We start from the raw sequence: 16,874 nt of genomic DNA on the forward strand, positions 1-16,874 counted from the left end.
ATGACTAAAACAGTAACTCAGTAAAAGTCAATAAACACATGACAGAGTGCTGTGTGGTTGCCCTGTTAATCCTCTAAAAGAAAACATGCATGACTTTGGATCAGCATGCAGTGGACGGAGGATAAGGTTACATGACAGGTGTTGCAGGTGCAGTTTTCTTTACATATCTACTGCATAGTACTGTGTTCTATTTGTCTGTCATTCAATGTTATATGAGATACTTAACCCTCTAAGGCCCAAATATAGAAATACTTGAAATAAAAAATTGAAAAAAATCAGATGGTGTTGTAGGAGTCCTAATCAGAGGAAAATGTAATGTTTTTTTCAAAAAAATGTTTTTGTAAGGTTTTATAGCCATAAATCATAAATCATAAATCATGCTCTAATTTACATATGGGGGATATTTTTCACAATAATAACATATGTACATGTTCTAGACATTCTAAAGATCACCCAAAAAAATAGTACAGGCATTTTACTTATGTTTTTGTGAGGAATAGCTTCCATGAAAAAGTGAGATGTTGTTCGTCAAAACACTGGAATGTCAGCGGGTGTGGCGGGTGTGAATGTCAGCCCCTGTGGGGGGTATTTATATGCAAATATTGTGGCCAATGGCATTGTAATACTAAACAATAGAATCCAATGGTGATGTTTAGGTGGTAGGGGGAGCTAAAATAAAATGATTTAAACCTTTTTTTGGATAAAATACAAACGTTGTAATATTACAACAGTGGGCCTTAGAGGGTTAAATGGTTTCCTGTTGAAATAAGCTTAGTCTTTTCATGGATCTCCTTTTAGTAGACCTTGTACCAGTGAACTGTACCGTCATGAATCTGTACATTTTCCTATGCAAACTTCTAATAAAGCCTTCAATCAATCAATCAATCAATCAATCAAAGTCACTATGTAGTGTGTCCTCTACTGTAGAAGCACCCCTAATTGTCTCAATCTAACCAGTTTCAGAGAGTCCTGAACTTTGTTCCATTTGTGTTGAGCAGAATAAATTCCTATAGGTATTTGTAAGAGGACTGTTCGGTACACTAACAAGGCGAATACATTGAGCCTGTCTTACAAAAATGCATGGCTTTTGTTTTCTCTGAGTTAAGATTATGAAAAGCAGTCGGCAGAGTGAAAGAGATTCCAAGTGGTTCTCAAACATTTTCATGTCAAAGATCTACAAAATTGGAATGCATGTCCTGCGGCTGTATTTGCAGACCAGACATAATAGCTGCGGGAAGTCATTTGCACGCTTGGCCCAGCCCTCATGCACGTGTGTGCACAGCAGAAAAAAATATCTGGTTTTATCCGGTTTTCTTTGTGTTTTTCTAGGGTTTCTACAGTTACACTTACCGGTAGCTAAAAAATAAAGTACCCCTTGTGATTGCTGGAGCCCACTTTGAGAACCAAAGCTCTACACAGCCTGTTGAGTAAAATGACGTGGTCGAAAGTCTTCTTTTGTGTATCATCGTCCTTGATGATTGGTTGACGACATTTTATTTCACAAGATTTCTTGTTACTTACGTTGACGTGGCTGTCAATCAATAAACAATGCTGTTTTGTCACATTCCTGAGCCAATAATTTGATGACAGGGAGGCTCCTCAGTCTCAGACTCTGCCGGTAATCAAAGGATTGGCTAAAGAAATATATATAAAAATAAAAAGAAAAGATCTCCATTAATTCAAGACTCAGTGTGTGTAATTGATAGAAAATAAGTCATCTTTTGGGTGAACTACTCCTTTAAGTTGGACATAAACCAGAGATTCCGTAATAATAACAACTAGTAAGACGCCTCAGGGCGACATGCGACCTCGCCCTGAAGAGCCATCTGGCCAGTGGTGCATATCGGACCAGTTACCATATATGGAGACCACTGGTACTGTATATGGAGATATGCTGTGAGAGCCCAAACATGCTTATGTTATGTGTAAGTCCTATGACGTCTATGACATCTGACATCATACCCTTTTATGCCCATACATGGAGATCCCTGTTTGTAGAACCAGCTGTTAGTGTGGTATGTGGTCGATGTGGCCTCCATATATGGGCATTCCCATATGAAGTCCTGTTAGAGATGGACTTAATATTGATGAAATCAGGGAACTCCATATATGGGCATGAAAGGGATTCTGTATGTGTGACATCACAGTGAACACAGAGCGTCATGTCAGAGCAAAATATATTGATATATAGGCCTATCTATATTACCTTGACAATTCTTATTATGGTGTCCATTCTTGACAACAACATATTGTTCTGAAATCTGAGTCATGCTGGTAAGATCCATGTTTTTTGAAAACGAATTAACAAATTAACATGTTTCTTGTACTTATTCAGTGAAACAGTCCATGACAAGTAGATGACGGCCAGGAAACTGTCCCTGTAATGCCCCAAGGTAATTATAATGCTGTTATAATGAAACTGCAACGTGTGTGTGTGTGTGTGTGTGTGTGTGTGTGTGTGCGCGTGTGCGTGTGTGTGTGTGTGTGTGTGTGTGTGTGCTTGCCTGCTGAGTTGTGTAACGGTCAAGCTCATTCACTGTTTGGTCAGGGCAGGTTTGTGCACACGCACAGTCCATACAAATGCCGTGGCTACTGTAAACTGTGGATCTCAGACTTGGCTCCAATGTGTTTTTTTTTTTTTTTTTTTTTTTTTTTTTTACAATTGATGCGACCACCCTATGTATGGCGTCACACGTCAGTCACCTATGACGTGTTATGACTCCACATTTCTAGCAAGGTTTCAGCGCTCACACCATAACCATTGACTTCCGTTATAAAAGTAAATATTTAAATATATATAAAACGTGACAGAAATGAGTGTTAGTTTGTTGTGTTGTAGATACTGCTGTGGCCTTCTGGCAGTGTACACCTTTCGTGTTGAGCGGTCCACCGGTTTGCGAGATTAGCTCTACAGACAGGCAGCCAGACGCACGCACGCACGCGCACACACACACACACACACACACACACACACACACACACACACACACACACACACACACACACACACACACACACACACACACACACACACACACACACACACACACACACACACCATCATCATCATGGCAGTCTCGAAAACGAGGATCTGTTCTCCACATCCATTCACTTGCTCTCCCCTTGAGCTAGCTGAACTATAGCTGAACTCTAGGTGACAAAGGTATTGGAGGTGGACACGGTAACATAAGATGTTTCTGTAGGCCATATATGGTTTATGCCTAGCCTCTGAGTCATGCCAAACAAAAACAAATAAGAAACGGAAACAAAAAACATTACAGACTGAATAAGAGCAGAATCTAGATGAGGAAAACAGACATCACAGGACAGTTTCGCATGTGGAAACCGGAGAAGCTGAACAAACCAGTTAACAAGATGTTAACTGTAATTACGAATTAACCTGTTAAACAGCCAGTGAAACTTCAGAAGGGTCACATTACAGGCCCATAGTGGCCTTAGTATTGAAAGCAGTGGGGAAGTCTAGTGCAGTGGTTCTAAAAAAAAAAACGTTTAACCCTAGCATCCCTATTCTGAGGAGAACTTTAGAGAAAATAGCAAATCTACAAGCTCACTAACACCTCGCGTTGCGAGTAGATCAGCAATATAGGCAAAAAGCTTGGTGTAAGGGGGAAAAGAACAAACCAAGTACAGACTGCAAGGTCAAGTTTACTAAGTATTGAGACTAGAGTTTAAGTGGTTAAATGTCTGAAAATACACATCAAAATGAATCCAACGTGATAGTACTGTGATAGGTCTATGAGAAGCTATATCTATGAAACCTATGAAAATGTTTCATCTGTAACACAATGGGGTCCTCTCCCTCAGCTAAGGGGTCCTTGCCCTGAAAAACATTGTTTTGGGGATCCCCTGAGCCTCGCCTCTAGGACTCCAGGGGGTCACCGGACTCCATTTTGAGAATCAGTGTAGTAGTGTATAAAGTAGCGGACATACTGTCAACTACCATGCCCTCTCCTTCCCACATGCACCCCCCACAGGGGTGCACGGCACGTGCAACCATGACGCATTGCTGCTGGTATACTGCTGCAACACCTGCATTTCCCAATGAGGATCAATAAAGGTCCATCTGTGTCCAAACATACCGGTCATAAAAATGGTGTGTGCACACCAGTAGCCGCCCTGTATTGTAATGGCTTCTAGCCAGTTCGGTTATGTGTGTGAATAAGATTACGTTACAGTAATATGATAAGATAAAAGTCAGCTCACAAGATTGTTTAATCTTTTTTTAATTTTATTTTGTATTTCTTATTATTATGGCCTAGGCCTGTTGTTCCCAACCTTTATTCATTGGAGCCCCCTTTCTTACAAATGACAAAAGCTGAGAAAGCACACACAGATATAGGTATTTAATGTTCATCTGATTAGACACACCCCCTTCCTATACAAACCCATTGTAATTTCAAACAACACCCGTTCTTTTTTCTAGTGACTCATACATCCCTGCAAATACGTGAGCTTGCAGTGTTTTTTCCAATAACACTTTTCGTTTATTTGAAATATCTTTTATTGAGAAATAGAATACATTTTTTAATTAAATAAAAAATAAAAAGTATTAGGAGTGGGAGTCCGGACTCCGGAGTCACAATTCACCAGAAAAAAACTATGTATAAAATGGAGTTAGAAGTTACAATGGGTTTGTATAGAAAGGGGTTGTGTCTGATTAAATGAATATTAAATATCTAAATACTGAATCAAACAACTTAAAATCTGTCCAGGGTGCTCACAAAAACCTGATTAGACGATAAAATGACCAAACGTTTTTTAGAAAGTGAAATATCCCTTTACTCTATATAGGCCTACTTCTTGTATGACAAATAGTGAACACGTTGTGAGCTTGTAGATTGGCTATTTTGGAAACCTTTCGTAGATTATTCTGTAAAATATTTGTGCAACCAAAAGGCCAAGAGGGGCCCGGACCCAAGGTTGAAAATTTGAAATTAAATTATTATTACTGTACAATAGGTTGAGGTGTGGAATGCCTTCATGTGTGATGGCTTTCTGTCAGTCCAGACAACCGCACATGCAATGAGCGTGAATAATCGCATCATAGATTTATTAGTTATTTCTGACCCAACAGCCTTTTCTGTGGTCAGCGTGGTGTTTGTCAAAACTGAGACCATTGTTTTGTCTGTCCCTTTGCAGAATGCAGATGATGAGAAGAACGCGGTGTTGCAGGGTGGAGCGGGTGGTCTTGGTGCTGATTGGGGCCTTGAGCTTCGGCATCCTTCTCTGGAACGTGGACTCCATCCACCTTCCTCCTGACAATGTGCAAACAGGAGAACAGGAGACTGTCCGACATGTCCGTCTACCTCGGGCAGTTGACAACACAACATCCTCTCCACCTTCCTGGCCACCCTGCGAAAGGAACACGTCCATGACCGAGAATATGACGAGCTTCTCCTCTCTTCCCGCTCACATCCAAGACCACCTGCACTACCGTCACTGCCGTCACTTCCCACTGCTGCTGGATGTACCTGACAAATGCGGGGGCGCGGAACGATCCGGGGACGTCTTCCTCCTGCTTGTCATTAAGAGCACTCCGGGGAACTACGAGCGACGAGAGGTCCTGCGTAAGACCTGGGGAGAGGAGAGGTTAGAGAGGGGCAAGCAGATCCGTTTAGTGTTTCTTGTGGGAACAACGGGCAGTGGGTTTGATCGGCAGAGGCTGAATCAGATGCTAGAAGTGGAACAACACGAGCACAGAGACATCGTGCAGTGGGACTTTAACGACTCCTTCTACAACCTCACTCTGAAGCAGGTCCTCTTCCTGGAGTGGATGGACAAGAACTGTCCACACGTCCACTTCCTCTTCAACGGGGACGATGACATTTTTGCCAACACAGACAACATGGTGGAATATCTCCTGGGCGTTGGCAACAGCAGCCAGCACCTCTTTGTTGGAAACCTGATGCCTGACTCTAGTCCCATCCGTTTCCCAGCGAGCAAATACTTTGTCCCCATTGAGGTGCAGGAGTCAAACTCGTACCCTCCGTACTGTGGTGGTGGGGGGTTCCTCTTGTCAGGATACACGGCCTCTGTCATATACAACATGTCCAAGGACATTACCGTTCACCCCATCGATGATGTATACATGGGGATGTGTTTGGCCAAAGCAGGTCTCAAGCCTGCAAACCACATGGGCGTTAAGACTATGGGGCTGTACATCCCCTCAAGTATTATCGATCCCTTGCACCCCTGCTTTTACAGGGAAATTCTGGTGGTACACGGGTTCATGCCTCCAAATATATATGTCATGTGGCACCAAGTTCGAGACCCTAAACTTAAATGTGGGTTGCTCTAGTTGGTACTGCTTGGTGGAACTTATTTTTAGCCTTGGACCATGAGAGAATATGTTGATTCCTATCGACTTGAGGAATCTGAACATTTCTATGTTCTATCAGTAGGGCTTACCTTTGGGGAAAGTTGCAAAGTGTTACTGCTTTGCTATCAATTTATAAATGTTAAATAAAAGTTGTAAAATGCAGACACTTGATGTAGTGCCACCATCAGGATCATTAGCCCACAATGCAAGTTGAGGAAGTTTGGCATTGGACTGGACCTATGTACAAAGTTTTATTTATTTATTTTCATACAGTGGAAAGCGGGTTTCCTGGCAGAAGAAAATCGATCAATTAGAAAATACAGGTGGGCCGGCATATTTCAAATAGTGTCAAAACATCAGTCAGTCAGTCGTGAGACAATTAATGATGCTCTGTTTGCATTGACAGCAAATCGTTGCAATAAGGATAGAATTCAAGATACTATACTATTCCGAAATTCACCACATTACTTTTATCACAACACGTAGCTAGTAATATATTTTCATGAACACTGGAGGCAGGTTTAGCAATAATTTCCAGTAGCTATTTCCAGTGTTTAGTTACAGTACCTAAACATTTTGATGCCCTGTGGGCTCAGGTTTTGATCATTCAAACATTTGGCTACCTTGTTATGGGTCCAGCTACTATTCAACAATAAAGCTGATCGACTGTTGTAAATGAGCACATGAGCACAGGGCCTTTCCTACAGTATATTGTCTTTGTAATGCACCGTAGAATGATCAGCTATACACAGTTACTGTTAGTTTAGATTTCTTTTTTTTATTTTTGTGAGATGTTTAATTTGTACAAATACTGTAAAAAGCCAACAAAACAAATCATACAGGAAGGTGAGGACAACTTAAGTGAAGTGGGATTTGATTGTGTCTATGGCACATGGCACAATGCATAAAGAAATAAATAACACATCATGATAACATGGATAAAACGACCTTGAATATCTGAAATGTATTTGAAATGTAATGTTTAAGGAGAAGAGAATATATGTTGGTACTGTACAGTTATTATCTAATAATGAGGGCTTAAGGTGAATGCTATTCTGACAATGGTCATAGCTAGAGAAATGAAAGGACATGTTTGATGCCCGCAAACTATACTGTACGTTGCCCTGGATAAGGCTGGCTGAGTGTGTAAAAGAAATTCACACATGTAATTAATCAAAGTGAAATCAGTTACTGGCAGCTCTCTGAATGGTCACTGTTCCCGTTGACTTAATTCATAAAACACCTTTCAAAACAATTTGCTACATGTTACTGTACAATGAACAAAGATAATAAAGAGTAAAAAAAAAAGGGGGGTCAGGTGCCATGACTGTCGTCCCAGCCCTTAGGAGTACATGACCAATATCACCTTCTCCGCCCGGCTTCCCTCCCCTGAACACAGGCCAATTGTGTTCGCATAGACGCCCGACAAAGCCGGCTGCACCACGGTGGATTAGAACCCACAACCTCTGTTGTGGTGGGCAGGGAGAAGGCGAGTTTTTAACAATTTCTCAAAACAGTCCACGACTCAATAGGTAACCAATGCAGACTGGCCAGCACTGGCCTCTCTATTGAAACTCCTTATTGGTACAGTAGATGAAAAGAAAAGAAGAGGGTGTTTGCAGTACACCCTAGTGACACAGGGACCACATGGGCAACTGGCATTGACTAAATTGGAAGGAAGTTTAATAATAAATACAAACTGTAAATAAATGTTGGTGAAAGAAATACAAGTTGAGAGTTATTATTGGTATAAAATATGTTAATATGTTGTAGTGTTGCAGGGGAACCATGTGTTTGGATTTTCAAGCTAATGTTTTCAGGGAGACAGAATGGAAAGGTTGGGGTCAAACCACTGAAGTGCCTCAATATGAAGCTGTGAAACCCTTGCGTGATGAATCCACTAATTATCATTTTAGCTCTGTTGGATTACCTGTATTAGCCGAATTTCTCTTGGCATCAATACAAGTCTATGTATGTGTGTTGTACAGTATTTATTTTATACTACTGTACCTTTGCTACCTAAATGGACCTGAACTGTTACAGTATGATTATTAAGAAGTATTGTTTCTTGTCTTCTGTTTTTGGACCCGCCTGCTTTGCATCGGATTGGAATGTTATCCCGTTTTGGTTTGAAAGTCTACAGAGTTTTTGAATTGCCTTTGGTTTATTGTGACTTTACTTAGAATTCCATCTGAACTTTTTGTATTGTTGTTATTTACTTTCCTGAAATAAAAAATATTTTCTTCAAATTAACTCAGCCATCTATGCATCGGTAGAGTTTCAGTTTGATCAGTGCTGTCTCCATGACACCCGGATAAGATTCCCGAACCCAACATATGCTGAACTACGCACCATGCATCAACTACTGTATGTTGATGGTAAATCAACCTCATGGTTATAATAATATGACTAATACAATTCTGCAGGTCTGGAAGGCATTCAACAATCAACAGCTGAATAAAACAAAAGCTTTATATTTAAAAAAGGCTTTAAATCTACAAAAAGTATAGAATGACAACAATGACGCGACATACTGTAAGCAGGGTGTATTGTAACATGTGACGTGCCCTTCAGACTTTAGCCTCATCAAAGCAATAGTCAGACTTTGATGCTCTTTGAAGTATACAATTCATTGCTTTGAATACAGTACGGAGGGTACGAGTTTGACTCCTGCACCTGAACAGGGACAAAGTATTTACTCAATGGCATCCGGAAAGGGTGCACCCCATATCAGGTGTCCAACAAAGGTGTGAAATGACAAAATGTTACCCTCCTTGTCATTCCTGGTGCTCAGGAGGTACTCCACCATGTTGTCTGTGTTGGCAAAAATGTCATCGTCCCCGTTGAGGAGGAAGTGGACGTGTGGACAGTTTTTGTCCATCCATTCCAGGAAGAGGACCTGCTTCAGAGTTAGGTTGAATAAGGAGTCGTTGAAGTCCCACAGCACGATGTCTCCGTGCTCGTGTCGTTCCAGTTCTAGCATCCAATTCAGCCTCTGCCGCTCGAACCCACTGCCCGCTGTTCATATGAGGAACACCCTCCGCAGTCTGTTGTTGTTTTTATTCCCATGGCGAAGCGTCTATGCAGCAGACGTTGTAGCCACGACATGGAAAGGGAGCTTCTGGCGTTGTAGAGACGGCTGCGACGGCAGCAGGTTTATATATCGAGCTATGGTCATTTCCGGGTTACTGTTGCCGTCTGCCGTAGCCGTCCATTGCTTAAAGTCACTTGTTGGCTGTTGTACCCGTTTACGTGGTTCCTATTTTCCGGAGTACTAGGTTGGGAGAGACCTATAGTACTCCGGACCAAGGAGAGTTTGAAAACATGACCAATGATGAAAAACTCTAATACCTGCTGGGTGAAGTAAAACAATGTGCAAACCAGTTGTGTAAAGTAACTAAGTACATTTACTTAAGTACAACTTTGAGGTACCTGCACTTTACTTGAGTATTTCCAACTTTTACTTCTAATCCACTACATCTTGGATCCAAATGTTGTACTTTTACTCCACTAAATTTATTTGAAAACTTTAGTTACTAGTTACTTTGCAGATATAAATTATAAAAAAAACATACATTAACCACTTAACCTTATTTCATCCCTTGGCTATATGAAAATCGTGATGCGTTTTGAGCGTGTAGGTCGGCTATTTTCAAACATTTCGTACTTTTACTTTTGGTACTTTAAGTACATTTAACCTGACTCCGCCAGATGGTGGCAGTAGTGCGTACCGCCCTACTTTACCATCTGAACCTGCTCAGGGAGAGTTGATATCACTCGTAAAGTCCCAGGCCGGACCAATCGGTGGCAGCTATGGGCGGGCTCTGAGCGGCTCTGAGCCAATAGAGTCTGACTGCAGACCACATGGAAACCCAGGAGGCGGATTCTGGGTGTAACGTCATGCAGACAGGCCAATATGAGTGGCTGGAGTTGGCACTCCCAGACTGTGATAGACAGACGGCCCCATCCAATCACCTGCTAAAGAACTTGAAAAAATGGCCCGCCCCTTACATCGGGTCTGCCCGAGCAGCGAGGAAGCTATTTGCAAGCTTCTCTATGAAGGGAGCGCTCGTTTTATGGTTAGATGTCACAGTTATTGTCCACGACGCTCAGTTATTGTCCACGACATTGCAAGCGGCGCGAAGCCGCGCGAGTTACGAAGCCGTGGTGAATGCAATCGTTATATTTATGCCCAGGCCGTAAGGCCTGGGCAAGCGCACGATAAACGCAATGATAATTGGGTTTTGGTGCACCTCGCGCGGTCCAAGTGACTACAACCGAGCGCTCCCTACGTCCGGTTCAGCCAATCACAGGGGGCTTGGGGGAGACCGGAACCAGACCGGAACAGGGACAAGCTTGCGTTTCGGCCAGACGCGCCCGAGCAAGCCCAGATGGTAAAAGTAGTGCAGTATATGCAGTATACGCACTACTGCCACCATCTGGCGGAGTCAGGTTACATTTTGATGCCAATAATTTCATACTTTTACTCAAGTACATTTTGAATTCTGGACTTTTACTTGTAACAGAGTATTTATACATTGCTGTATTGATACATTTACTTAAGTATAAAATGTGAGTACTTTTTACAACACTGGTGCAAACAGCAGCAAGATTTGTGAGCTGCTGTGATAGGAGAAGGATATCAAATGGAACCCAACCACATTAAAGACCATTGCATATATCTCAGCTCTGCCTGCATGTAACCTTGATGCATGATTACACTCCTTTCACTTGTACACATTTTGTTCTGATTGTATTGTATTGTATTTGCTTTGGTAATGTAATTGTATGTTTTCTTATGCCAATAAAGCCCTTTGAATTGAATTGAACTGAATTGAATTGAATTGAATTGAATTGAATTGAATTGAATTGAAATGAAATGAAATTGAATTGAAATTGAGAGACACCATAAGGAAGCCCTGAGAAAGAAAAGAAAAGAAAGAAAAGGGTTGGTTTATATTGGATAGTTAACAGATATTCAACCACAGAGCTACTTAGGGACCATCAACAATTACTATTTTCAATAGCTTCCAAACCAAATGAGATTGAAAAAAAGAAAAGAAAATCTACATCGGCAGGAAATGCAAAAATGGCAACCACACTTGCCATAATGGTAGAAATGCACTTACAAAACAAAGTGATAATGCAGAGATTGAGCATGTATTGCTGTATAAACTGTATGCATACTGTACACACTGTATACCTAGTATGTATAACAAGTATAACTTCATAACGTCCAATGTGAAACAAATAAATAGTAGAATAGTAACATGTTTCTGTTCATTACACACACTGTTTTATTTTGTCCTTTCTTTTAAACATGCAGACATTAGGAAGAGAACAGAGTCCTGGGGGGCCCCGGTCAACTGTGTGTAGGGTTCAAGAATTCAACTTTAAGTGGTTGATGAGATTTGTCTGTTGAGCATCTGCATGTACTTCAGTTTCCACTAGATGGCAGCAGAGTCAGAGGTCATAGGATACAGTAAAAACATTAGCTGATAAGATCCTCTACTTCAGTGGTTCTCAAAGTGTGGTTAGGGGACCCCCAGGGGTACCTGTTCAAACTTGAAAAATAATAATTTTGAAATATTGCTCAAAAATAAGGAAGATAGTGGAATAGGATCCACAGCCAAATACATGTCAATTTGGGGTCCTTGACATGAAAATGTTTGAGAACCCCTGCTCTTCTTCATGATCATTTTGTTTGTTGAGAGCTGCTCCTTAAATTTTAGAGGAACTTACAGATGAGAATTTAATAACTGAGGTTTCATACACTGACATGACTCAACATGTTCAATTAATATAACACAGCTAAATATTGCTTTTATCATAAGTTCTGAAAGTAAAATAATAAAAGTGAAATGACACACAAATCAGCTCTGATCACAATGTTTGTCCGGGTAAAATAAAGTGTCAGAAAACATTTACCTCTGTCTAGTTTGTCAACCTGTAGAAAAAAGATAATACAGGTAAGCCTATATTTCTAAAAGCCATAACAATATCATAAGGTTTACTGTTCAAGCAGAAATAATGTTAATGAACAATACTTCTCCAAAGGGACGCTACCAGCATTATATCCAAAAAAGTATATTTTTGGCCCAGAAACTGATTGTTGGTTGTTGACAATGTAGCTGCACTTCCATGTCGTAAAAGTTTCACCATTCCAATTACAAAATATACACAAGTAATAGGCCATATAAGCTTCTAGTCTAGGCAGTATTAATTATTACTTGTATAACTTAATTGACTAATATTATATACAGTAAGTCAAGTACAGGCCTACAGCACACCAAAAACGTTCCTTTTAGCAGGCTAAATGATGATGATGATGATGATGACATCCAATTACATGTCAGTCAGTCAGTCACGTCACGTCACATCACACTTTTGCATTACTCATATCTACACCCTACAACTCATTTCTCACATGACCCTCTTCTAGGGCCACCATGAGGCCGATTCTTGCAAAACACATTTTTGGACAGTGCTCCTACAAATTTTGCCCTAAAATCACAAAAAGCGGTACACAGTATGAATACCAGTAGACTCGCCGAAATGAAGGTCGCCCGGAATGCTCGCCGACAAGTGTCGCCAATGTGTTTGGAATAGTCGCCTGGCGTTATAGAAAACTCATCCAGGCAGTGAGAAATCTCATCGAGAATGCCCGCCGACAAGGGTCGCCAATGTGTTTGGAATACTCGCCTATATTTATAATTCATATACAAACGACATGCTGAGAACAAATGCCCAAAATAAACAACAAAGGGAGTGAGTGAATGAGTGAGTGAGTGGGGTATTCAAGTGAGTGTAGGCTACCCTACCCATATCAATGTCACCCATTCACACATAACGTTTGCACAAGTGTCCACCACTTTGCAGATCAATTACCCTAAATAATAGTTACAGTATGCTACAACATGTAGCCTATCTGTGCTATTTAGAGAAACTATAAGCTTTATAACTGTACAAGCTGGCTGCTGGAAACTTTGTCTCTGACCAACGACTACAACGTATTGGATCTGTAGATTTAATAGCAGCATGTCTGACTGCACAGATCGCTTCGTTGGGATTAAAACCGCTCGTAGTCCTACCACAGTGGTGCGGTGGTACGTGGCTTTGGAAATAAACGTCATGAAACTTTACCTTTTTCTATGCAAACTTCTAATAAAGTCTTCAATCAATCCATTTCATCCTCCATGACACAAACTACTTTAACCGAGCCTATGCTCGCGCCTCCGACCAAGACGACACGAGGAAAACTGTGTGCGTGCAGCTGTCAGTGTGTGCCAGGGACGTGCAGAGAATGTTAGAGAGGCAGGGGCTGACACTTCTAAAGGAGGTCAATTCAATTCAATTCAATTCAAAGGAGCTTTATTGGCATGAGAAAACATACGTTAACATTGCCAAAGCAAGTATCACAAATACAATAAAATAAAAAATAAAAACAGTTGAAAATGGGGAACATACAGTTGGAGGGGGTACAGCATTGTGTAAACAGAGCTATGTCGCATTGTGACATTTTATATATATATACAGGGTACAAATAGGTCAATTCTTTCAACATAAGATGTTGCATTCAAGTTCAGGAGCTGCATTCATGTATGGCACGGAAAAGGGCGCTTGCATTTCTTTCACCATAGTAAAAAACTGCATTCATGGTCTAGACTGGAGAGGGCACTTTTTACAGGTGGATAAAAGGGCAGGGGCTCAAGCCCCCTTTGATGTCTAATGTGTGCACGTGCCACTATGTGCTGAGTCGCGGCTCGCAACATGATGCTGTCAGACAGTAAAATAAAACTTTGTGGATATAGTTTGATATAATTAGGCCTACATTTCTGTTGATGTTTCAACCAAGGGACGAGTTTATTTTATTTGTGATTCCCCCATATCCATATAAAACACTCATGTAATTAAAATGGAATGCTCAAAACACATTGCTTCGCTTCACGATGCTGTGACTGTGAGCTTGTAGATCGGCTATTTTCACTACTTCATAATTATATTTTTTTATTTATGGAATTTCTTAGATGTGTTTGCTTGATTGAAAATAATAATAGGCCTACATAATCATGCGGTCGATCGGTGAACTGATGCACAGAGGAGGCATCATATAGCCTACACACTGGACCCGTTGTACTATAGGCCTAGCTATAGCCTAGCTTTTGTCTTGAAATAAAAGATAATTTGACAGACAACAGTTATTGCAGTCGGGGTTAGGCTATATTTCTTGCAAAAGATTTTAAGACAACGGGTGTGCATAACCTTATATAACAAAGTTGCTTTCATACTAGCTTTTTATTAGTGAACTAAAACAATATTTGACAGATATGACTAGCTTATACATTTTACTTATGAATTGGAATGTTATATTATAGCAATTGATGCAACAATGATGTATGGAACACTAATGGAGAGACATGGCACGCATTACGCGTCGTGCGTAATGCCAGCCCATTTAATTGCGTTTTGCCATTGCCATATGGACAGAGATATTTCTCTATACGGGGCCATGTAGAAGTAATCAAAGCCATCAGCTGTAAATGATCAGTCAATCAATTAAAAGGGTACCCACGTCCGTTTAGTTTGGCAGGTCCTGTGCAGGCTGAGTTTGAATCGTTTTTTACCGTCATATCAGACGGCGATTTATCTCCGACACAAATTGCCTATAGGCCTATTGTAATAGCCTACAATAATTGGCTGGGATGTAGGCCTAATATTAGGTCTACAAGTGTGATGATGTGAACTCTAAACGTTCCCCTAATCCCTACTTGACGCAAAGCAATAATATTCATGTGATAGCCTACTCTATAATGTCAGGTCTAAGTTGTGGCATTTAGTAAATTATTTCTTTTTGATACCAGTGACATGCATTCTGAGACTCTCTCAGAATGCATTGATTTAATCGAATCTTAAAAAAAATAAAGAAAAAGAAAATCTGCGCCTATTCTCATTTAATGTTCATACTGGCCTGGGATTGTTTTAGGCCTATGATTGTTGAATGTCCATACAAAATGCACTTTGTATTTAGGCCTACTTTGAATATCAAAGTGGGCTATTAATCTTTCTGTTTGGTGAAACAGATACTTGACTGTAGACATTTCAATATGTCAAATGCCACTTTGCTGCTTTGTCCACATGCGCAAGCAAAGTAAGAGTAAGACACCAGTCACCTATAAAACATCACCTCATTCATTGGAAAGCCCCACTTCCATGACCAATGACTATAGCCTAGTAGTGTCCATATTAAATCTAAATATTTAAACGTTGGCTGATCTACCAGCTCTCCAGACTCCTGTCCCAAAACTGACATTTCCCGACGTTGATTCTCAATGCTCTGAGCTTTGATTGGCTTCACATTGATAGATATAACTAGCCTACTTCACTCCCTTTGTTGTCTATTTTGGGCATCTGTGCCGTTTTTATATGATTTATAAATATAGGCAACTATTCCAAACACATCGGCGACACTGTCGGCGACATGTAAAAGCAGTCGGCGACAATTCCAAGTCTGGCAGGCGAGAATTCCACCGAAATTGGTGAGCCTTCCTCGGCGACTCTTCCAGGTTTTCCGGCGACCTTCATTTCGGCGAGTCTACCTGTTACCCACAGGATGCCTAGGGTCATGTCATCAACATGGATCTGTCCCATTTAGCGCCACCATCAGGCCGATTTTTTCGAATACATTTTTGGACACTGTTCCTACGTATTTTGTCCTAAAATCACGCAGGCAAATAAATGTTACACAGCTCAACCAGTAACAACACATACTGTTCCCACCAACACAGGTTTTGTGCCAGGGACTCCCGTAGATTTGTGTTTCAAATCTTTCAAAATTATTCCAGATTTTCACAGTTTATCAACACAATTGCCAAATGGCAAACGGCACAGATTTACCAGCTAACAACGTGTTTGCGTCACGATGCATTGTGAGCTTTTAGATCAAAGTGCTGTTTTCATTTTGTTGGAGAGTTGAGTCCCCCCTAGAATCCGGTTAGGCTGGTCCAATTAGTAGCTGGAAATGAAAACAGACAGAGGCATGGTACTGTGTGCAACCAAAAGGTGTGTTTATTCACCAATACAAAGAATTACCAAAAAGGATTGATTGATTGATTGATTGATTCATTCATTGAAGACGTTATTAGACAAATGTTACACCAAAAAAGTCCTTGCGGTCTTGTTTCCATTGGGATTCTAGGTATTCAATTCATCAACATATAAAGTAGCACCAAAAATGAATGAAATGTATGAATGTGTGTGTGAATGGGTGAATGTAATGCACAAAGTCTAAAGTGCTTTGGAATAATGCTATATAAATGCACCATTTACCATTTAATAAAAAATGTATTAACTGTCCAAAAGATCATTGTCTGGAATTATGCTGTGAAGATGACTAAAGTGCAGGTATGCTATGTAAATATTGATAATCCAATCAATCAATAAGGGTACGATGTGCAAAAATATACTGCTCAAAGAAATGAAGGGAACAAAATGTTCCCTTAATTTATTTGAATTTATTTGAGTATAGTATACTGTA

The 16,874-nt window shown here is 40.6% G+C and overlaps 1 protein-coding gene across 1 annotated transcript; it reads left to right on the forward strand.

Annotated features, from left to right (window-relative positions):
* Nucleotides 1-5,404: 5,404 nt before the first annotated feature.
* On the forward strand, nucleotides 5,405-6,319 carry LOC308288272 (N-acetyllactosaminide beta-1,3-N-acetylglucosaminyltransferase 3-like; the record flags this gene model as incomplete). The annotated part of the gene is made up of 1 exon (XM_080729666.1): nucleotides 5,405-6,319. The coding sequence occupies one exon, from the start codon at nucleotides 5,405-5,407 to the stop codon at nucleotides 6,317-6,319; it is 915 nt and encodes a 304-aa protein (XP_080585792.1).
* Nucleotides 6,320-16,874: the final 10,555 nt, after the last annotated feature.

The sequence above is a fragment of the Nannobrachium achirus genome, assembly GCF_963921795.1.
Source record: "Nannobrachium achirus genome assembly, chromosome: 1".
Taxonomy (NCBI): Eukaryota; Metazoa; Chordata; class Actinopteri; order Myctophiformes; family Myctophidae; genus Nannobrachium; species Nannobrachium achirus.